This window comes from Thalassophryne amazonica, chromosome 20 (assembly GCF_902500255.1).
Source record: "Thalassophryne amazonica chromosome 20, fThaAma1.1, whole genome shotgun sequence".
Classification (NCBI taxonomy): domain Eukaryota; kingdom Metazoa; phylum Chordata; class Actinopteri; order Batrachoidiformes; family Batrachoididae; genus Thalassophryne; species Thalassophryne amazonica.
In genome coordinates, this window is record NC_047122.1 from 66,469,749 (window position 1) to 66,493,495 (window position 23,747).

General features: G+C 43.7%; 1 protein-coding gene across 2 annotated transcripts in view; it reads right to left on the bottom strand.

The window, feature by feature from the left end:
* arid1ab (AT rich interactive domain 1Ab (SWI-like)) overlaps positions 1-23,747 on the bottom strand; it is a 129,610-nt gene that overhangs the window by 17,323 nt on the left and 88,540 nt on the right. For both annotated transcript variants that reach the window (XM_034161400.1, XM_034161401.1), the window contains 8 exons: positions 9,531-9,771; positions 5,524-5,613; positions 5,193-5,363; positions 4,352-4,652; positions 3,038-3,174; positions 2,803-2,900; positions 1,493-1,702; positions 1,189-1,396 (listed from right to left, as the gene is read on the bottom strand). In XM_034161400.1, coding sequence (XP_034017291.1) covers positions 1,189-1,396; positions 1,493-1,702; positions 2,803-2,900; positions 3,038-3,174; positions 4,352-4,652; positions 5,193-5,363; positions 5,524-5,613; positions 9,531-9,771 — 1,456 coding nt within the window. The remainder of the gene's footprint in view (positions 1-1,188; positions 1,397-1,492; positions 1,703-2,802; positions 2,901-3,037; positions 3,175-4,351; positions 4,653-5,192; positions 5,364-5,523; positions 5,614-9,530; positions 9,772-23,747) is intronic.

Consider the following 23,747-nt stretch of genomic DNA (forward strand, 5'->3'; position numbering starts at 1 on the left):
ATAGACCATTCCTCTGCAGATGATCAGTTAGCTGTTTTACAACTACCCTTTCAAGAATTCATGTTAAACGGACAGAATGTTTCGTTTTGTGCACTGGAAAGATATAATGGTATGCTTAGTAATGTGCTTTAGTTTTTTGTTTTGCTTGTTTTTTGGCAAGCACTAAGATGTTTCCACACATTTGTACATTTAGTAAATCACGCCCATAGTCTCCTTTTGGTTTCACACAGATCTCACAATTGTCTAGGAGAAAGAAATGGAACATTTTGGAGCTCTAGTTTTTAATGTTCTTTTCCCCTGCGTTCTGACTGGTTTCTGTGTAAACACCTACATAAATAACGACAGTGGAAAACTAAAAGACTTTTAAAACGTAAAGAATGCCCAGTATTTTTTATTATGGCATCACAATATTGCCGGGGGGGGAGTGCTTTTGGTGGATGGGGGGCAGAGTACTGCAGCCGTTTGTTCTCTGTTTGAACATTTGCTTTGTGATTTGCTAATTAAATGTGTGTGCTTGGTCTTTTTATGGTCACATGGCTGAAACAGTCTGAACGCTGGTCCAAGCTTACGCACTACGTTACTGCTCCTGGGGGGAAACAAGCAGCTTCCAGGTGAAAACGTGCTCCTGTGATCCAAAGTCAGCGTTCTACCTGCTCCTTTATCAGCAGGATGAGACTCAGTTTACACACTTAAGAGTTTCCCATGAAGCAACACTCAGAGCTCAAGAGCACATTTGGCACGCTGCGGGTGTCGCTCCTCTCCCAGAAATTGACAAGAGACTCCGGAAAAGGACAAGCCTCTCCTCACGTCCTGTGCAAATGCCAGGAAGTACTTTCCCTGGAGGACATTCGTCAAACTGTCCTGAGGACAAAATGAACTTCAGTAACGTACAGCTGCAGCGCTGTTATTTACAGCTTCTCCACCATCAACCGAAGCAGCAGTGATTTATGACAGAACGGCACAGGAGATGACAAACAATGATATAAGATCGTCTTTTAACGTGACAATTAACAGAATACAGTAAAGTCGACTAGTTTACAGGCAGATTAAGAGACGCACAGGAGGCTGTGATGAACGGCGTGTAAATGACACTTCACCCCAGAGAGGGAAAATAAAAATGAAGCTTTCATTCATTCCATGTAAGTGTGCGTTGATTTGTTTTTCGTGTGGCGGCACTGACGAGCTCACCTGGGCTGGGGGGCTGGATCTTAGGCTGGTTCTTTTTATTAGTGTCTGTGTTGAAGAAGTCTGGGGGCGGGTCTTCGCCGCGCTCGATCTTGCACTCGAAGGCGTACAAACACTGGATGTACTGTTTCTTTAGTGAACTGGCTGCGCTGCTTGATGTGCCCACATTCAAATTGGTGGCCAGCTCCCTCCACTTCTTGTTCTTATTCACCTGGTGGGTGAAAGGCAGGAGGAGGCTGAGAATGTTAACAGCAGCAGCTACATGCAAAACCAGAACCCGTTAAAGTCTGGTGTCAGTCAGAGATACCTGCGTGAGGCCACCAATCTCTTTGACGGATACGTAAAGCCTGAAGAGATCGAGAGGTTTACGTCCCACAGCAGGCAAGTTGCTCATACCCATGGCCTTCTCCTCAGCGAAAGCCAGGTACCGGTCCACCCACATCTTCCGCTCTGGCTCTGGGCCTAGTTCGTACAGACGAGTGATCTTCTCACTGGTGATGGTGGACGAGGTCGACTTCTACGAGTGTAAAACAAAAAACAAGAAGTACTTATAATGCTGAACATCTCACTAAGTTTTAAGCTCCACAGAAATAATTTACAAATCAGCATCTTCATCAATATCTACAAATACACACACACACACACACACACACACACACACACACACACACACACACACACACACACACACACACACACACACACACACACACACACACACACACACACACACACACACACACACACACACACACACACACTATGAAGTTTCTTATCAATCTTATGTTCAGGCTGTTGGAAAGATGGCAACAAAAATTAGCATCCTGGCTAGCATTAGCATATTTGCTTATATTGTCATATCACAAACACATGCTTAAGTCAAAGACTTCACCACAAAACATTAAAAAATAAATTAACATAAAACAAACCACTTCCTCCTAAATTATACGCAAATGTATCTTCAAAACACCTGAAATTCTAATCAGCTCATCTGCTCCTCAGGTGGTATCGACTGTGTAAGTATCAAATGTCCACCCTGTATTGTTTTTAAGTTCTCATGTTCATGCTAATCGGCAGCAGACACTCAGGCAGAGCACCGGCCCGGCCCCATCTCTTGAAAGTAACCATCGATCTGCAGGAGCCTGGTGAAATGTGGGTGCGTCCTCGGCCTTCCCCAGTTGATGGGGTGTGCGACACTGACATAACGGCACTCAGAGGAACGTGCCACATGGCCAAAGTGTCAGTTTGCACTCCCTCACCATGCAAATTAGTCTCCCTCAGTAACCACTCATTTGATACAGTGACTCCAGCAGTCCCCAAATATCTTCCAAGCAGACCAAGTACCAAAGACATCCAGCTGATACTTGAGGTCACTGGTTAGCGTCCACATCCACCATACACTAAGACAGGAAGAACCTTCATTCTAGTGATGCTGACATCATCAAACACTTCTGCCCAACAACCGTATGACTCCATGAGCTCTTCACAGGTGTCTCCTGACCTCTAGGAGCCAGAGGACCAAGACACATGAATGTCACTACCTAGATAAATGAATGTCTGTGGCATGAACAATGACAGGAAGAATAAAAAAAAAAAAAAAAAACTTTCAACACTTACCTTTTTAGATTCTGTTTTGGGGGTGCCATCCACTTTGTTGTTTATTTTCTGTGCTGGATTTACTTTGTCCATGCCAAACTCCGGACTGGGTGTCATTCCTGGGAATTCAGGGGTAATGAGAGGAGAGCGTGACATAAACAACACTACCAATCTAAAGGGGCATTCATGGACTAAACCTCTGTGCTCAGACTGGACCAGATCACCAGACCAGTGAGCAAACACAGCCGTCACTCACCAGGGGTGCTGTTTGCTCCCATTGGGTACGGCCCCGGCCCTCCCTGGTTCATCATGCCGTGCATGCTGTTTATGCCAGGACCGTATGGAGAGCCTGCTCCCATCATGCCCTGGGACATGTTAGGGTATCCAGGTGGCCTGTGGGGGGGTAACAAAAACGTATCATCTTCAAATGCACCTTACAGTCCACAACTGTATCACACTGTTACATTATAAAATGTTAGCGTGCCACATTACTGCAGAGGAAGACATCTTGTACCTGTTAACTGTCTCAATGGTAAATTTACACAAAATTATAATTAGACCCAGTAAAAGACTCAACTGTGGCCCAGAAGGAAACCATTACTTTTGGGGCAATTCCATGCAGATAACTGAAGCCAGGAAATAAAAAACTGTTGTTGTTGTTTTTTTAATCTATAGCATAAGGCTACGTGTTGATACAGTATTTTTTTCTGAGCGCCAGCATCATTTTTTAATTGCCCTAAATGAAAACAAAGCATATACAACCAATCAGAAAAGCCATATTTGACAGGCTGACTGAAGAAGAAGACAATCAGCTGATTTGACACTCAAAATTGAAAAAAAATCTCATCTGTGACAGCAAATTGGACAGATGGTATGCTCCTGGTGAGGGTGAGTGCTTTTTATTACTGTACGTTATCAGCTACACGTTAGCTCTTTATTGTTGTCAAAGAAACAAATCAGACAAGGATCACTTCTTCCCTTTTTTCTAGAAGATTTTTAGAAATTGTTTGTGTTGGTCTGTGGAGAAAAGACATTCAGAGAAGGGTTCTTAGTTGGTTGGTTGTTTGTGTTTCAGATAATGCAAAATGACATTTTTTAGATCTCAGAGGTTTGCACTCCGAGTGCCCTCCTAGTGTTTACTGTTTGAGCCCCTCACCTAAGAAAACAAGACTTCACATCACTTGGTTGACGCTGCCCATAACTGGCTCTCTCTGAGCTGAGTTGGTCTCCTCTCTGGAGTTTGGATATGATTCTTTCATCTCAGGGAACTATCTCTAGCGCTCTCATTCACTAAACTTTGTTTTTCTCTCATTGATAAGTGTTTAGTCCATTGTGATCTACTCCAAAGCCCACTCAGGCATCCAACTATACAAAAACTCAGTTGTGTGTGGGAAGAAACACTTTTTTTTTTAATGGTCACTGGCAAGGACATACAGACATTCTGCTCAAAGAAAACTCTCCAGGCTCAAGCGTCTTAACTCATTCAATGAGGTGTGTTGACCCTTGACAGGCAAATATTCCCTCATGTCTCACGGAAACATTGATGCAGCCCACAGCTGGAACAACCCACCTGTTGTGTATGGAGTTGGAGGGCCCATGGTGCATGGAGGGGCCACTCTCTTTCCTGTTCATGCCTGGGGGAGGGCACATCCCAGACCCCACCTGAGGGGGCATGCCGCCTATGTTAGCACCCATCCCCGGACCGTAGGGCCGAGCAGCCATCTGTCCTGGTCCTATTCTGCCAGGTGGCATGCTTCCATAAGGGGTCCCGCTGCCTTGTCCAGGCATAGGATTCATGGAACCACCCATGCCAGGTCCACTGGGGTAGTTAGCATTGGGCAGCCCTGTGTAGCCGGGCTGCCGGGGGTAACCTAGAAGTGCCAAAGACAACAAACAATAAGACTTGTATCTATTTAAAAAAAAGAAGAGTCTCTTTATGCCAGCCTGCAGTGTTCATCGCATTTCATTATCAAACAGTGGAATCAGTGAAAGAACTTCTAGTCATTTCTCCCTGAAGAGACAGTTTCAGCGGTCCTGTCTAAATTTACCTCTCTGCTGCCTGTTCTGACAAGCAGCCTGATGAAGCAGTTGCCTTACTGTTCACTGCTATGACTCACAAAGCCCACAGAAACCATCTGAGGCTTCAAAGTGAAGTGACAGAATTTCATAAATACATGAAATGAGAGACAATTTCAAAGCCTTTTTAAATTGGGGCTATTTATGAAACTCTAATGCTGCAGGACAACAGCTGTACATCACAATATTTTGAATATTTCTTATCCAGCAGTGTGATGGAGCACAGGTCACCCCTCAACACTGTCCTCTCACTCTATTATTTGGTTAATGTCCTTAAAGAACCAATGCCATCAGCCCCGGAGCTTGTGTTGCTGGCTGGAGCTATGAATCCTCACCTTGTGGGCCATACTGGCCCCCTTGAGGTCCATAGTTTCCCAGGGAGTTGTTCTGGGGGTAGGGTCCCATCCCACCATGTATCTGACCTCCTGAAGACTGACGCGGAGATAAGGCAGAGCCAGGTTGACCAGGAGACCCGTAAGGAGGCATCTGGGGGTTACGCATATAGACTGGAGAGCCAGAGGTTGAGGTGGAAGGAAGAGAGAACATTACACGTTCTTGTAAAATCATAAGTACCATACAGGAATACAGTTGTTAGGGTTTGTTTTTTTTCTTTTAGTTCAAGAGCACCTCTAGAATGATTTGACCATGTGATGTCTGGGGACTTACCCCTGTCCTGGCCCATGGCTGACTGGTTCATGGAAGAGTGCATGATGCTGTCTGATTGGACGCTGGGTGGCCGGGGAGGCATCTGATTACCTACAAGGCATTGATTCTTATAATGACTATGTACCTGAGCCAGACTGCACTGTACATCTTGTTCCTAAATACACAAATTAGAAATAAGAAACTAAGACAACTTCCAATACTCATTTACAATATGACGACTATCGTGTTCCTGAAGCTTTGTCAATACCTGAATATTTTATATCAAGGGTTTAAAATTACCAAACATATTGTGGCAAACCAACTTTCATGACAGATGGCTGCGCTGAAGCAAACACTGAAGGAACTTGAGGAATTAGAAAAGTAAAACTCTTAAAGGTAAATTTTCCACCAATAGGCTTCATTTTATTAATGGGACGATTACATATTGGAGCAGTGATTGAACGAGTGATAAAAACAGTGAGACTCTTGAGGAGCATTTTCTCAGAACACTTGAAAGTAACTGAAGTTGGAAACATGCCTGCCAGCATCTGGCACTAACCTATGGTGGCTAACATGAACCTTTCACCCTACTTCATAATTTATCTTCCTCTGTATAAATATTTACCCCCATTTTCACCTTTCTTGAAGCATATATTGCTGTTTGTGTCACACTGAGATGAAAGCCTACGTCACACCGTGATGGATGGATGGAGGAAATGTAGGAGTAAACGTATAAGAAATTTAGGTATTAGTTCGTGTCCATTTTTGTCCTGTAAACATCCTTTTCTCATTCGTTACACGCGTTCCTTGTCAGTCGACATAAGTCTGTCGGGGAGTTTTGTACACGCTCAAAACTTGGTGTCAGATGGAGACCTTCACAGTGGTTGCACGTTGGTTTACTGTTTTGTCCTCTATTTGTACATAGCTTACCAGTGAATGTCCAGCAGACATTCGTTTTATTCATTTGTTATCTATTTGTCTTCTGTTCACGTCTAGAAGCGCTGCGCACCCACATTTGGCGGCTGTCCACTCACTCCATCAGAGCCTCAAATCCACCAGAGACTGATGGATTAATGATTTTTGCTACCAGACAAATTACATGACTCACATTTATTAAAGGAGCAGGTACAAATTTTAGGTTATGTTATATAATTACAAGTGAATGGACATAAATTTCGTATAAATTTGTTTGTGTCAATACTTATGAGTATTCTTGTGTGGTATGGCAGTTTTTCTTGTGATTAAAATCCACAAAATGACCCAAAATCAATCAAGTATGAAAATTAACCCTCAACAAAACAGCTCAGTATACCAACAAAACATTTATTAAACCAAAGTTAAACATTAATCAATAAGATGTGAACCCCCTTCCTGCATTTACACTCCTGGCATAGATTTAGTGTACTCCTGATAATCCTGTCAACAGTACAAAAGCATACCTGCTCCTTTAATACTTGCGAGGAGTGAATTTTGAATCGTTGCTACTCAGTTCACTCATTCCATCGCACAGTGTGATTACACGTTAACAAAAATTAGGAGCCCACATCTATCACGTCAAGTATCATTAATGCTATCAGTTTAACAGATGTAAAGTAGAGTTCTGTGAGCAAGCTAAGAAAGTTCCACCCCTGCATGTATTATTTATCTGTGGTAAATCCTCTGATGAAGCAGTCAGTAACCTCATTAGGTTGCTCCCCTTTTTTTGCACAGGGTCACAATAGCCAACATGTTGATGTGGCACTTTTTCCCAATTCCACAATGAAGTCAGATTGGCGTTCATTTTCTTCACACGTCTTCAAATGGAGTGCTGCCATGATGTGACGCTTCACTGCAATCCACCAACCAGGGTGTTCTGTCCGCTGCACTCATGAGCATGTTTTCCTCAACACGTGTTTTAAAGTTGACCACAGAGTTGCAGCTTATAGGTGGTTAACTGCAAGTCATTACGATACTTGATTATAAAGGTAATTGATGGTTACTGTCCTAATCACCCCCACAATATATATATATATATATATATATATATATATATATATATATATATATATACATACATACGAGTATATATATATTGTTGGGGGGGGGGATTCGTCATGGTTGACCTGATCATCAATAATGCTATTCAATTAAATTGTGCACCAGACGGCAGATGCATTTTGGTGCACCTTCTGGTCTATTTACCTACCAAATAATGTAAAAAACAAACAAAAAAAGAAAAGAAAAGAAAAAAAAAACAATAACAAGAACACTTTTTTGTGCTACCAGCCTTTAATCCAAAAAACATATACTGTGGTTCAGAAAAAGAACAGAAAGACAAAAGAAATGACAATTCAAAGAATTCAAAAAATAATAATGATTCTCAGTTTCAATTCAAATGGAACAATATGAGTATTTATTGTACAAACTTGTTCAACCTTCAATGACTTATGGGTTTTCCTAGTTTTGGCAGGTGCTTTGGAGCTATTGATAATCTCTGTTTTCAAATTCTTGGCCACCTTAAAATCCTTACAAATGTGTTTTACCGTCAAGATTAATTTGATTACTGTACATTACAAGTAAAAAAAAAAAAAAACTTTTCTTACATTAAAAAACTATTTTTAGACAAATGAAATAGCATGAAAAGTAATGTTTACATGTATTAATGGTAGATTCATTCATTCAGCAAATGTTTAAATTTCTGATGTGGAACAAGAAATATATTTCTTAAAATATAAAGAAATATGAAACAGCACTGTGCTATTTTCTTTGATTACTTGATAGTTAAACGACTTAAAAAGATAAAAAAAATCTAAGCCATTTAAACTTGAGACTTTTCTTGTAGTTACGTCAGTAACAATTTAAAGACAGTGTAGTTTTATTTGGTACAAAATAAAAATAGTTTGAACACTCAGCTTTTCAGTGACTGATTCCACATCAGCTGCAGCTAAAAAGCTAATTTAGCTGAAAAACGTCAGCACGTCACATTATTTTCACTCACTCACCTCAAGACAAATTTCTGTCCGTTGCTCAACCTCATTAATCTTGTGGTTTTGACTCGCAGACAGAGTTTACCTCACGTCTGTATGCTAATGGCGTTAGCATTTTTAGCAGCTGAGAGCTGCTGAAAATCTCAAATTAATGTATGATTACTGGAGGAAAAACACAGCTCATAACTTTTAATGTCCACAACAAAGTAAACTGTTAGAAAAACCACTGCGCAGTGTCGCAAAATATGATTTAATATACTTTCAAAACCAAAACAAAATAACCCTTCTTTTTTGGAAATTATTGGCAGTTTGCAAACCAACACGGTGCATTACTGCCACCAACTGTTTGGGCACGGAACTGAGATGCACTAAGTGAATGGAATCTGGTGTATGTTGTCAAAAATAGCCTGGAAACATTCACCACGTGAGTCAAAAGCCCTGAGTGTGTGTGACGTTTGAACTTGCAGATGCTATTTAACTAACCAGCCCATCCTTATGGTCACGGTTCTTGTTTCTGGTGTTTTATTCTGATCTCTGGGTTTCTTTCTCTAAGCATTTCCTCTGGTGTATTATGATAATTATCTTGTGTTTTTCTGAGCCCCTCCAGCCTCACCTGCTGTCTGTTGGACTGTTTGCTTGGTATGTTGATCACCTGTATTCTGACCTTCAGCCTGTTTTTCTGGTTAGTCTGTCAGGGCTAACCCCCTGACAGACGTTCTTGCTCTCTGGACTGCCTGTCTGTTGCCAGGCCCTTAGCTTTCATACACCGTTCACCTTGTTCAGTTTCCACCCGGATAATAACGGTGTACGGGCTTCTTCTCTGGTGTCCTGTGAACTGTTTTTATATATTGGCTCTTAATAAATCTATTTTGCTGTTTCAGCTGATGTGGGCTTCTGCTCTGGAGTCTGGGACTAAGAATCGTGCGTCACAGTGTGTTGTCTTTTTCATTTAGCAAGCTTCAAGATGATTGCATTTATCATTTTTTGGGAAACAGAAACAAACATTCTATGATGCAGTCAAGTAAAACTACCTGTCAAATCAAACCTGTAACAGGTTTTTACCTGGGACAGCAGTGGGGGACAGAGGACCGGTGCGGGAAGGGGTGACGCTGGCAGGGGAACCAACAGGTGATGGTGAGGGTCCACGTATGCCTGACAGGTGTGGAGAGGTGTGCGGTGAGAACGGTGACTGGGCAGGGTTACTCTGCTCACCCTGACTGCTGGACACCCCCGACGTGCTGACGCCCGGACTTAAGGCTCCCTCATTACCCGTGGGCAAGTCGTCTATGGAGCCGGACAAATCCTACGATAAGACAGGCAACAAGAGATGACAACAAATGTATTATTTCAAAGACAACAAAAGAGGCCTGCATGGACATTCTGACATCATCTCTTAAAAAAATAGGAAAATGCATTTTTAGGAGTCAATACATCCCCTTCTTTGGCTGAATGGAACACAGGTTATTGAAACTGTTCATGCACCCTGGTTTAGGAACAGTTTCACATCTGTCTGCAGAATAACATTATGTGTATAAAGAATGTCCAGTCTGCACCAAATGCCATGAAAACGACATGAAACGCTCATTAGCAGCATGTACGAATTTTAACTTCTGGCTTCATTTGCTTGGACTAATCTACTGCATGTGTGTGATGAAGCACCCAGGAGATAACGGACGGGCTCGGAAATCTTTGACGACAGCAGCCAAGGTGATAAGTGGAAAAAACAGCTTGTTGCTCAGTGCAGAGATATGGTGCATGGCTGCAATTGGACAGTTCTTTCATACACATTCTGTGATTCTGTCATGTGCAGCACAACACTGATTTATTTGTAGGAGCCCACTACACTCTGATATTCTAGTTTGTTTGTTTTTAACTATTTAAAATGGGTACAAGCTGTGTCGAGTCACATTTCTCTCTCGCTCACTCTATCACAATCACACACAGAAACAAATTTTTTTGCTGCAGAGGAGATGGTTAAAAGAATAAAACCAGAGTACACAAACAGTTAGTAGCATGAACACAGCACAAATTGAGGCATTCAAGTTAATTCTGATAAATTAAGGCGACAGGACATTAAACAATGATACGATATGAACGTTGTATGCAGTCTGTGACGTAATGAGGTGATGATGAACACAGAGGTGTAGCTGCAGGTGTACACCCAGTCATGGAGAAAAGATTCAGATGCTTTTCTTGAATACAGGTATTAATACCACACTGTAAAAACACTCTCCATTGAAAATATTTAAATAAAAGTACAAAAGTATTTGCACTAAACATACCAAACCACTCACTGCACAGACCAGCAAACTTCAGAATAATCAAAATTATTATAAACTCACCTAAACTGTCATCGTATGAACCAGATATTCATGTTCACCGGACAAAGACAAAAGTCCCAATGCTTTTGTCTGGTTTTCCATGTAATAAACACTGTATATAACTGTTTTCGTAATAGCGGATTTTCACTCACATCGGACAAAACGTCCCATCCCATCATAATGTATTTCCATTAAAAACCCCTCTCATGTACCGGACAAAGCAGTCTGGACGTGCCCAGTAACAGAGGTACGAACTGAAGGTCAGCACCGACACTCACCGATTCGTGGAACGTGGGACCGTATTTACGTGATCAAAAGCCCGGCGATTTATTTGATTCAAACCGTGCTCAGACACAGCGCCTAAACAAGGCAGGGTGTAAGTCAAGGTCGGTGATTATTAACAAAACGCTCCTTCATGCTGCCTTCATTGTAATATGGTGTTAAGTTTCACACATATCCCTGGGTGTTACAAACCAAACCACTTTAGATCAGAGCCCACTGCAGGGCTGTGAACCTACACACCTGCTAAATGATGGACACCACAAAAAGCTGTCATTTGTTACTTTTCCTGTTTCACTCATTCCTCTCCTGTCATATTTTAACAGTTTTTGCAGTGTACACACTAATTACATTTCCATCATGGATCCAATATGTTTGAAAAGAAAGTCCGCAAACATGACCAACTTTACAACACAAAGTCAGAAAAAGATGCTCAAATGACCCACAGTTCATGGAGGGAAATTACACAGACTGTTGGTTTGGAGATTGATGTTTGTATGAAGAAGTGGAGCTCGTTGAGGGACAAATTAATCCAGAAAAGGCCGCTGTTCCTGTGGCAGATCCTGATTCAAGGTCAGGCTTTTAATCAAGGAAATGCGTAAGTCTAATTGGTGCTGGGGATTCCCTTTAGATCGTTCAGCGTCGCCTGACTGTTACTAATACGTTACATACATAACGGATTTCGATTATAATGGACAAAAATTTGCTGGTGCACCTGAATTCATTATATGTGAGTTTTACTGTGTATATTTTAGACATAATTTTATCTAAAGCCTGTCGATCAATAAAGTCTCCTTGAAATAATAATATAAATCACTCATCACTCATCTTCAACCAGTTATCCGGTGTTGCCGACCAAATGGTCCCCCCCAAAAATCGGTCCACCCTGCCTTCACTGCGCATGCATCATTAGCAGCGGTTCACTGATTATCACCTTGTTTCTGCTTCAAACTGCCTCCAGTCATCATCTATCTCAGCGACAGATATCTGAAGCTTTTGTACAACAATCATCTCCACACCAGGTTGGCTACACCAGGATCGGGTTGCGGGGGCTCCAGCAGGGGACCCCAGACTTCCCTTTCCCATAATATAATTTCTGAATTATATTATGGACGGTTAATGGGAGTCGACTAATCAGATAAATGTAATTAATACAACACATGGTTTCTTAAAGAAGTTTTATGAAAATGCAAATATGTTTGAAAGTCAATGGATAGTTGTGTTAATTAACTGCAATTTAAATGTTGGCCAAAACAATCGCAATTATGATTTTTGCCATAATCAAGCAGCCCTACTGTGATGTAACCAGAGATGTTTTAGTTTCTTTTGTGCTTTAAGTCCTTTTTTCAGTGTGCCGTTTGTCTTGTTTTTGACAGAAACTGCTGCATTGTTCCTTCAACAACATTAAGGTGCAAACTGCCCAACATTTGCACTGCGTTCAACTCAAGCGGCTTTGTGTTGCACAGAGACTTCGGGGTAAACAGCAGCGATAACGTTCCTGTGAAGGGGAAGACCTCTGGAAGAATGTCTGCGTGTCAGCAGATGAAGTGTGCAAGTGAGTGAGAGCTGCACAATGACCGAGGAGGAGGCTGATTACAGACCCATCAATCATAGCGATTTATTAAAACCACAGAAAAACATACACAGAAATTAATAAAATCTGAGACACATTTTACAACATGAGGTATGACGCACAAAGTGGACATTAGACACTAATACACATCTGCTGTTTCTAAACAACAAATCCAGTTATTTTGGATTCACCTCCACCTCCTAAACATTTTAAGATGAAGGATGTGTGTGATGACAGTCCATTCTGGGGTCATCAGGAAGAAAAATATGGCAAATTTATCCACATGAAGTTCACTGTATTTTGATGGACTCATACTTCTACAAGCAACAAGCAAGTCATCGGAAGGACAACCCAAAAAAAGTGGACAAATGTGGACTATGACAAGAAAATACTGCTGTCTTATTCAGATTCCTGGTAAGCACATTTATACTGTTCACATCAGTTGCCGATTTATATTTCAGGTCTCTAAATGTCCACCCCCCCCCCCCCGCGTGCTTTAAACATGGCAAGAGTCAGCGATTTAGAGCCCAATTTCACAGGCTGTTTTTTTATGTGACTAATTTAAATATATCAAACCAAACATGGGTAAATCCATTTGGCCACTGATGTGTTTCAGTTGGTGTTATGTTAATGAGCACAAACACCTTCAGGGGGCGTTTCCACCTCCAGATCACCTCCTTGATACTGATAACAATCCACTCCAGCAGACCTTTTCTGAGGCGCGTAATGAGAAAAGAGGACACAGATTTGAAATACCTGTCACTGGGCACTATTAGTGCCATGCGGCAGCGGCATCACTGAGCCTCGCTGGCTGTGACACAAAGATCGCCAGGCAGGCAGGATGCTAACAAGGCAGCTGGCGGTGATCATGTTTGTGGGAAGGTGAATGTTTACACACTGGCCGCTCACGTGGAGCCCATGTGCTGCTCAGAAATGCAAGCTCATCTGCCAGTCACATTGGAGGAGGGGGGTAAGCGTGCGCGGGGGGGGGTTGCACTTACTGGAAGGTGGCCAACTATTCCCATAGAAATCTCACACTTACAGGCTGGCTGCAGCCCCGAAGCCGGTGGTTTTGCACTTGAAACAGCGCCCGTTGCTATTTTTGGGATGTGACCTGATGGAGGAACCCCAGAGGGAGTGACAGGAGCAGAACGCTGAATCAGACTCCGCACACCACCCCCACCCAGCTCCCTGTGCCCTCCATCCACAGTTTCCCCGCTCTCTCACGTATGCGAGTCCACAAAATCCGGCCTTTCTGACCTGTGTGTGAGATGTGGCAGCGACAACACCGCACGCTGTGTGACTACGCAAAGCACGGCTCGGATCACACGCACCGAGTTCAAAGAAATTCATGTTAACATTTGAAACAGACCAGGTTTTTGTTTTTTGATTTATTTTTTAAATAGCTGTGTGGGCCAGAGAAGTCCTGATGCAAAAGATCAAACAGCACGCCATCTGTTGCCACGGCAGCATCTCATTGGCCGAGAGAGGGCATCATCAGCTGACCAGCACTGCTGCTGCCCTGCCCACGCCACCTCTCCTCAGACACGACAAGACCGGTCATCTAACCGCGGACACCCACACCGCTGTCCCCGCCCTCTGCGTTCCCCAAACACAGGGCAAAAAGAGACGCACTCGATCCCCGTAGTCACGCCTCAGCAGGTCACTGAGGACATCTGGACAAAACAGAGTAACATTCCATACATATAATAATGTAGTAAAATGAAGCCAAACACCACGAGGACGTCTGTGGCTATTTTGTCTCAGTGATGTCAACTGGAATCAGATTCAGCTCAGAGGACACTGCAGTCTGGACCCACACCATCAAATGCAGCAAAGTCTCCTTTTTCAAGTCATGTAAAGCAGTTTTAGACAAACACAAAGCAAGCATTTGCTAATTTGTCGGCAGCCGTAAAGCTGGAGTCAAACTGAAGGACCAGAGTGACTCAGATGAAATAAGACTAAAACCTTAATGCTCAAAGCATTTTACAATATCTTCAATCCCCCCCACCCTTCACACACACACACACACACACACACACACACACACACACACACACACACACACACACACACACACACACACACACACACACACACACACACCCCAAGGCGCTCAACTTCATACTGGGAGCAACTTGTGGAATATTACCCAAGATCCTTTAGTGATCTTTCGGACTGACAGAGATTTGAACAGAGGGTCCTCTTGACCATCACCTCCCTGTAAATAGCTCGTCATGGTTTTACGCTGATTCACAGCCCTATGAAAAACCAAATGATCAAAGATGGACAACTTGGGAAGCAACCATGCTAATGGTTCAAGGCTACTCATACCCTCTTCTCCGCATACACCTGCACCTGTGTCAGGAAGGGCATCCGGCATAAAACCTGTGCCAAATCATGATGCAAGAAAAACAGGAGAATGAAGTAAGTCCTATACAGGCCCTGAGGCCTGGGGTTATTCCAGGAACAGAGCTGATGACTCCTCTTGGTTGGAATGCTGGAACCAACTCAGGTTACTTCCCGTCCAAGGCTGGTACCCATTTACAGCTGGGTGGGCTGAGACAATGCAGATAAAGTGAACTGTCCAAGGACACAGGTGGGACACAGGTGGGTCACACGAGCCAGAACCAAACCCAGGTCTACGTATTATTAGCCCAGCTACTTATCCACTGGGAGACTGGCTTTAAATGGGAGACACCAAAAGAAAGTCATTTCAGAATGACAGCCAATCATGTTTGGCCCCTGATCCCAAAAACATCACTTAGTAAGTATTAGCTCATACAAAATACAATATGGTTATTTCTAAAAAATAAAATAAAATAATTGCTATTCATTAAGATTAAGAGTGCCAGCTATCAGACAGGCTGAGGTGGGCTTGTCCCAGACAGACAAACAAGGGAGGTGAGAAATTTCAGTGTATTTTAAACCAATAAAACCAATTATTATATGGCTATGATAGCATGTGTGCTCTGACTGGCTGATTTCATTTTTATTACAGTGACGAATTTGAACTGGAAGAGTTAACAGCAAATGAGCTCTAAGTGGACATGTAGACCAACAAGATGGAAACACAGCTCCGAACAAATTATTAACCTCGTACGGGGTACCTGTACGGGAAAGTATTAGACCTCTGTGGTTTTTGTACGGACCGTACAGACCTCCCACTCAGTTAATAATCCTTTAATATGAAACACTTCCTGAGCACACTGTCCATGTGAGTCACCACCATTGACTCTGGCACAAACACAGAAACATAGTTCCATTGTGTTTGAAAGCCTCTGGACATTTCCTCGGGGCATGACCAACAAAGATTTCTGTGAAGCCACCAAAGGGCTCGGCAGATATCCTGTGTACAGGTGGCTAAGGGCTACCTGAACTGGTCACAACACATTCCAAAGAGTTGTTCCTTTTAAGTCTCCCATATTGAGCTTCAGGCAGACATGGAATTGTTAACTTGTATAACTGTACAAGTTCAGTATGCTGAATGAAGGCAAGGCAAAATGGCACTTATTCCACTTGGGTCTGAAGTTGGCTCGTACCGAGTCGAGCTCAGCAGGGTCAAACAGAACCAGAGTACATGAGGGGTCTCAGTCGGGTATTAAACTCTGGTGTTGTCTATACAATTTCTTCTAGTAAAGATCAGATCTGGGAGTGTGTGCTGGTGCAGTGCGTTGGTATATCCACCACACCACCAAACCACATTGGGTCCTGGATGTAACTGCTAAGGCAAACAACTGGTCCATTCCCCCTGCTTGAAAACAGCCATCTGCTGCAGGCAGGTGAAACATGGGCATCCACTTGGCCTTTTCCAGCTGCTGGGGTCCTCAACACTGATGCACCTGTGTGTGCCGGATCATGCTCAGAGAAATGCGCCACATGGTCAAAATGTCACAGCTGACATTCCCTCACAATGTAAGAAGTACACCTCATCTGAGTTTCCCAGGCGGCCAGTGATTTGAAACATGGTCATTCAAATGGTACCAAAGAATCCACCGAAGAAACAGAGTACCAAAGACATCCAGTTGTTGCTTTAGGTGACTGGTTAGCATTCAAGTCTCACAACTATCCAGTAAGAAATGACGCACCAGGACCCTAAAGTCTTGGACATTCGATTTCCTGCAAAGGTATCGTATTGGCTTTGCCAAACACTGTACAGCAAATCTATAAGTTTCTCCCAAGTACCCTTCTACCTCAAAACCTCAGAACCAAAAGACAGGAACACTACTGCCAAGATAAATGAACTTCTTTACAACTTTGACAGTTTCACTGGATACAAACATCTGATGGCCTGGAAGCCTTTGAAAGGCCAGGTCTTAATCCTAATCCAGGATATTCACAAAGCCAGAAATTCAGACTCTTTACTCAGCATGATCTCAAGTGCCCCAACCAGGGCATGTGTTGATCCTGTAATCCTGACTGGTAACTAAGACAAAGAAACAGAATTTACAAAGAACCAAATGAATAAGAGAAAGAAGTACATGCCTCTCCAGCACCTCCACTGGAGCCAAAAACACCCAGAACGTGGACTAAAATGTGTTCCTTCATGAGGAACTGACAAAGACATTTTGGCTTCAGTTTTCAGGACATGAAACATCATCCACCACGTTTTATGGTCCATGATTCACCCTGATACAAAACAGAGGCTCAGAATTTCAGGGAATTCAAAGAGTAAAGTTACATAAAAGACCTAATTAAATGTTAATTTCCTTATGGGACCACAAGGTACTTGGTTCTAACATTCTTTTTAACATTTTTTTAATATGTGTGTTTTTTTTTTTGGGGGGGGGGGGGGGGGGGGGGGGGGTCCAGAAAGGGCAGCTGGTGTGTAACTTGTGCCAAATCAATACATGGATCCATCCTGGATCTGCTGAGAAGAAGCAAAAAACTGAAGAAGCCAAAAGAATCTTATTTTGTACTGGACAGAAATTCTTACAATTTAACACCAGACAACAGCCCAAAATAGTCCCGTGTGTCTGTATAAGAGGTCTTAAGGTCAAAGCTCTATCACAATATCTGATGAACCGAAAAAAGACAAAAGTGTTCAACCTAAACACAGCTGAACATTTATATTTGCTCAATCAGCACATCTGCAACACACAAGAAATAAAAGCCCTCAATAAGTGATGATTGACAGCTCTGATCCTTCAGGCTGCACGGGCAGAGGCTTGGCACACGTTTCCAAACACGCGGGCTGTAAGGACTCCCGCTCTGCAGGCATTGATTTTTCTGGGCTCAGTACTGCACAGCACCAGCCGGTTCTGCTGACTGCACAGACCGGACAGCGAGAGGAGTGGAAGGATCGGGGGCGCGGCGCTGGTGATACTGACGCTGCTGTGCAGCAGGCTAACCAATCATTACAGGAGACAAACGATTAAGTGGGCACAGATCACACGGCTGTGGGCTCACGAGCTCCGGTGTTCTTATCTGGGATAGATGTAAACAGCTAAAAATATGATTATTGAAAAAATACAAACATGGGTGCAGGAAAAAAAACAAAAAAAAAACAGAGCCGGCCGAGCGGCGGGACGGGTCGTGTGAGGGAGCTGCAGCCGTTTCTGTGGAGCTCTGAGCTTCCCTGTACGGCAGCCATTTTGTGCTTCCCAGCGCTGCCTAACATGGAACTTCAGAGCTGAGAACTGCAGAACAGCTCAAAGTGCAAAACACACAGAGAACGAACGACAACAGGCTGCATGGAAGCAAAGGAATTTTAAAAAGCAACTAAAACAAAGTCATGAAGCAAACATGCAGTTTTTGTTGATGAATGTGTAAAAATGTCAGGAATGCTGCTCCTCCTTCAGTATTCCTTCATCCTCAAACTCTCCTGTTTGCTCTTTTGAGTGAAGCTGTGCCGTCTCTGACTCATCTGCTCTCCTCTCCGCTGCCCTAATGTATTCCATTTGCAGATTACTTCACTGAATCAATCAGGCCCGACCAGAGCCATTAGTCTGTCAGACCGGCCGGCCTTCTTCTTCTTTGTAGCGTACGAAAAACAGAAAGTGGAAGAGGAGCAGCACATCAGGCCTGAGATAATGAAACAGAGCTGGAATGTGTGACCCAGGAGGCAGGGAAGTAGATCTGGTGTTGTTGGGGGGGGGGCACAGTTCATCCTTCAGTCACACTCTCTCTCATCCTCAGACTGTCTTTCACAGCCTAGTTGGCAGGGTTCCTTACGCTCAGGACGGCTAAGGTCTAAACACACCGGGGGGGGGCATACATACATGCCCCCACATCCTCTATAAAGAGATAATACCTTAGAGAGTAAGGAGGAGGGGGGGTTACTGCATCCCCGGGGTTGCCATGGTTACTAAGATCCACGTGGTTGGCACATTAGACCACACAACCCCCCCAGTGAGGTCACAGCGCAGTCAGCTACTACAAAAGAAGAAGCCCGTCATTGTTGCAGGAAACACAGACACACCAAATCCGCAGGTCCTCCCTTCGTTCTGCCCGCGGCCGCTTTAATTACGCGCTCGCCTCTGGGGCTCGGCGACGACGAGGCCCGAGAGACGAGGGCACAGGGCGGACACACGCAGGTGATGACAGGCCGCGCTGCTCGCCGTCAGCGGGGTTTCTGTTGACCTCGTGTTGACAGCACTCCTGTTCACGCCCCGTTCAGGACAACCAATCAGCAGAAAGGTCGTCTTTCTCTTCAAAGCCCAACATAAAGAGATTCTTCTCCACATTTACTCACCGTGTTTCTCTTCTACCTGCTCCATCACTGACATAAATAAGCACAGAATCTTATCATACCCAGACTGCAATCACGGCACATGTCAGACTGAACATACTCTGTGGAGTTTGTGGCTCCGCCTTTCATCACTCTGTGCTAAATCGTGATTGGACAGGAGCAGCAGATGTCCAGTATCATCCTGATGCCACGTCCAAGCACCTGGCAGGAGTCTCACCTGCATCCAGGAGCATCGCTGAGCGAGAAGAAGCTTCTGGAAAGTCCAGCAAAGGCTTTTTAAGAAGGAAACTCCAGCCCCAGCTGGAGGTTTGCAGGACTGAGCTCAGCCATAAGGGGGCGCTCCCATCCCACTATGACAGGAGAACTGGAGGAAGGAGGAGAAACGAGGCCCCTGCCTCACACAGCAGCAGCCATTACAGGGCTTCACACACAGCACCAACTAACTACAAATGCCACACACACTCAGCGCTCCACAGGTGCGCTGTGACCCCTGATCCCGCCCACATCACACACCCGACAAGGCCACTCAAGCATGACTGAAACGATCCCCACGATCTCACTACTAACAAAAATGCACCTGAACACTGGGCCTTGTGAGGAAAGAACGTTAAAAATAGTTATCCAGCTCTGCCAGCACGAGTCTGATGATGGGAGACATTTTTCAAACAAACATTTATAATCTGAACAGCTCATTATGTGGAACCAACTTTTATTTTCCAAGTACTACATCACTTTAATACTTCAGTACTACAAATCACTTCTCATTCACACACCAACAATGTAGTTTAATTCTAGAATTTTTAATTCTCTAACCAGGTTAGTCCCACTGAGATCAAGATCTCTTTTACAAGGAAGACCTGGACAGTTATAATGTTTCCAGTCCAACTAACCAGCATGTCTCTGGATGTGGGGGGAAACTGGAGCACCCGGAGGAAACCCACACAAACATGGAGAGAACACGCAAACTCCACACAGAAAGGCCACAGGTGGGAATCGATCCCACGACCTTCTTGCTGTGAGGCAACAGTGCTAAACACTAAGCCACCGTGCTGCCCATGTAAATGATATAACATGTCTAATATAGTTAAAAATTTGACCTTTTGTCCAAACTAAAAAGCTTATCTGTCTTTAAGTTGGCTCTTACATGGAGCTGAGTTTGGTGCAGTTTTCACGATCAAAATAAAGGAAACGCTGGTCAAACTTGTGCCAGTTTTGACCATGTTGAAAATTTTCAAGAGCATGGCCCAAGTCCTGACGATGTCAGCCACCTCTTGCTCGGCTCCCGACGGCCTGGTGCGCGCTCACTGCACCTGATTTTCACAGTGAGCACAGAAAGAATTCCACAGAGATATCAAACGGTAAGAACAGAGCGCACACCAAGCTTGCCCAAAGTTACATCGAGTTGTGCTGATTCTGCCGCACCCTGTCCTGACTTAGAATGGACGGGGCCAAAGTGTCTGGGAGTCCATAGAGCTACAAAAAAGGGGTCTTTTCCCGACTTAGGTGTGTGCCTGTTTGGAAGAACTCAACACAAAATGCTGCCGAGCATGAGGTGCTGATGCCCTTTACCAACCTTACACTTTCACAAACTGTTTCATCTGACTGTGGCTCCATCATTTTTTAATTCATTCCTCTTGACTATCACTCTCCAACCAACCCCTGTGCCCCCCCCCCCAAATAAAGACTTTTAACAATGCACAGCCCTTTGTAGCTTTAGCTAACCTAGCTTTAAACCTCTCTGCTCAAGTTGCTAAACAGTCAATACATATTGGTTTTTGATCATGTTTGGAAACTAAAGTTTCCTAAAACATCCCAGAATAATATGAAAACATTTCCAAATTGATGTGCTGTCGTTTTGCTTTTTGACCAGTAAGTATGAAAATCAAAATTATATATGGAAATGATCACCAACTATGATTCCTAAATCTACAGCTACTACGCTATTTCACAGTTTCTATTCTGTGCCAGGCCCAACCTTTTACTATCATTTATAATAACTGGGCCATTGAATTTTGATTAAAACTGTTAACAAATCCATACAAAAAATGCAGGCAAAAATATAACCTGCAAAAACAGAAAAATAACAAAATTGTAAAAGAGCAAGAGGGAAAAATACTTTGATTAATGGCAGTAAACCTAAAGAGATCATATGAGCTGTACTCTAATATAGGAAAACAGGTGTCTTAAAAATGGATATTACAGTTATCAAACTAAACTACCCCACAGACAGACAACAAAAATACATACAATTTCAGATCTATCAATCGAACCTTTTCATTGTCTGTTGCATTAAATGAAATAGAATGTGGTATCTATTTTTTAATCACAGACTGTCTGGGCATGATACAGGGGAAAACAAACAAACAAAAAAAAAACCCAAACAAACAAACAACAAAACAGAATTCCAGATAGGGACTTCTGTTACATATGTCACACAAGTTGAAAACAAGCTGTTTCAGGCCTAAAGCCTCTTCACATCAGGAGATTTGCTACATGTGCAGACAAATAACTGCCATTATTAAGAGGTTTAATATTCCATTAAATGCAAAAGTAGATAAAATAATTTTGTATAAAATGACCCTTTTAACATTACTGACAGGCCTGCAGTTAAAAAGATTAAGTCCACCTTTAAGTCTTCATCAGTAAGCAATTTTACACTAAACACTTCCCATTTCCCTAATTGAGCTACTCTGCGGGGTTGAATACAGTGATGTGCAACGCACAAATACTGCAGGCGTGTGTAGGTCATAATATAGAGTGGGGGGTGGTGGGGGTCTGATTGCACTGAATAATTGGGGAGATGGTGTATGTGCGTGGGGAGGCCCTTTTGTACTGATCACAATGGAAGCAGGGAGTCCCAGAGCACCGCGCAGATGCCCAAGTAAGGCAGGCAGCTGCCCTGCCTGAGCTGAGGGGCGGTGAGGAGGCTCCAGGCCCCTACAGTCAGTCTGCCTGCTTTCTAACAGAGCAACACCCTCCTCTTTTCATCATACCCTCTCTAGGGGCTGCAAGCACAGCAACTGACACCACCAGTAAATTAACTAAGGAGAGAAAATAAAGATATTCGAGGTTATTTCATTGCGAGAGAGTTAATATGAGAGCGAGGCTGCGTTCATCCATCGAGGCTGAGCAGCGTGTTCCAATGAGAGCAGGCGAAGGTAGAGGACGGACATTACTGCAGTCAGTCTTTGTGCTGCAAAACTAGCTCAGCAGAGGGGAGGGGCCGAGTGTGTGTGTGTGTGTGTGTGTGTGTGTGCGCGCAAAACAAGGCCCGGGTTTTACAGGCTGGAAGAAAAAAAAAAACAATTCACTAAAGCAAACGCAAAACAACACACTTTGTCAGCAGATTGAATTTGTTCAAGTACATTAATTAAAAATCACAGAGAAAAAAGGGGGGAGAGAGACTGAGCAGGGGAGAGAAACAAACGAGAGCGAGCTAGGAGGGGGTGAGAGCACAAAACGCACCCTGGAATCTGAATAAGACACGTCCGCACAGGAAGCAAAGGCCCCAGAATAGCAACAGGAAACTGGCCCCAGACTCTGAATGTTGTACCGTCAGAGCCTCGCAAAACAAGGCTGTGCTGCACGGCGGCGTTATGAAAGCTGGTTTACAGAGAGAGAGAGAGAAGACACGAGGAGGCGGAGGGAAAATAATAATATATATACATAAGAATTTAAGGAGAAAAAGGGGGACTGGAGTGAAATAAAAGCAGTAAAAAAGAGAGAAATGCAGCACAAACGCAGTGTAACACTGAGAAGAGCAGAGAGGGGGGTTGGGCGGCGTAGGAGAGGAAAAAGTGGGCCGGCCTTGTCAGGCTGATTGCTCCAGAGCTATGTCGCAAAAACAAGCTTAGCTGCCGCAGGAGAGCTGGGCTGGGCTGAGCGGGGAACGGGGGGAGGAGCCTCGGAGGACGGATCGGCACATGGATCGGAAGGCCCCTGGTTCCAGCTCAGGAGCTTTGGCACGTACATTAAAGGTCGTGAGAGGAGTGTTATGGTGATGTGGGTGGTCCCTCGGCTTTCCAAACACTGAGGGAGGAGTTCTGATCAAAAGCCGTTTAAAGTACGACCTCTGACCTATCGAGAGCGTCAGAAAAATATAAACACGTTGGTGTTTGTTTCAATAAAATGACTTCAGTTTGAAGATGCTCACACGCTGTTACATGTGTTCTGGCTCATTTACAGAGTTTATTTCTCATTTCTTGTCCGTTGCCATCGCAAATAAACAGCGTGACCCTTTAACCCTTTACCGGTTAAAATATAACAACTTCAGGTGAAACCTCTTATTCAGGAATCCGAGAGAAACGCAGAAGAAAGAAAAACAAACAAGCAGAGCGAACGTGTGACCAACATGTGACCTTCCTCTGAAGTCCGGAGCACATTCAGACGCATCAGGAAAAACGAGCACCACGAGC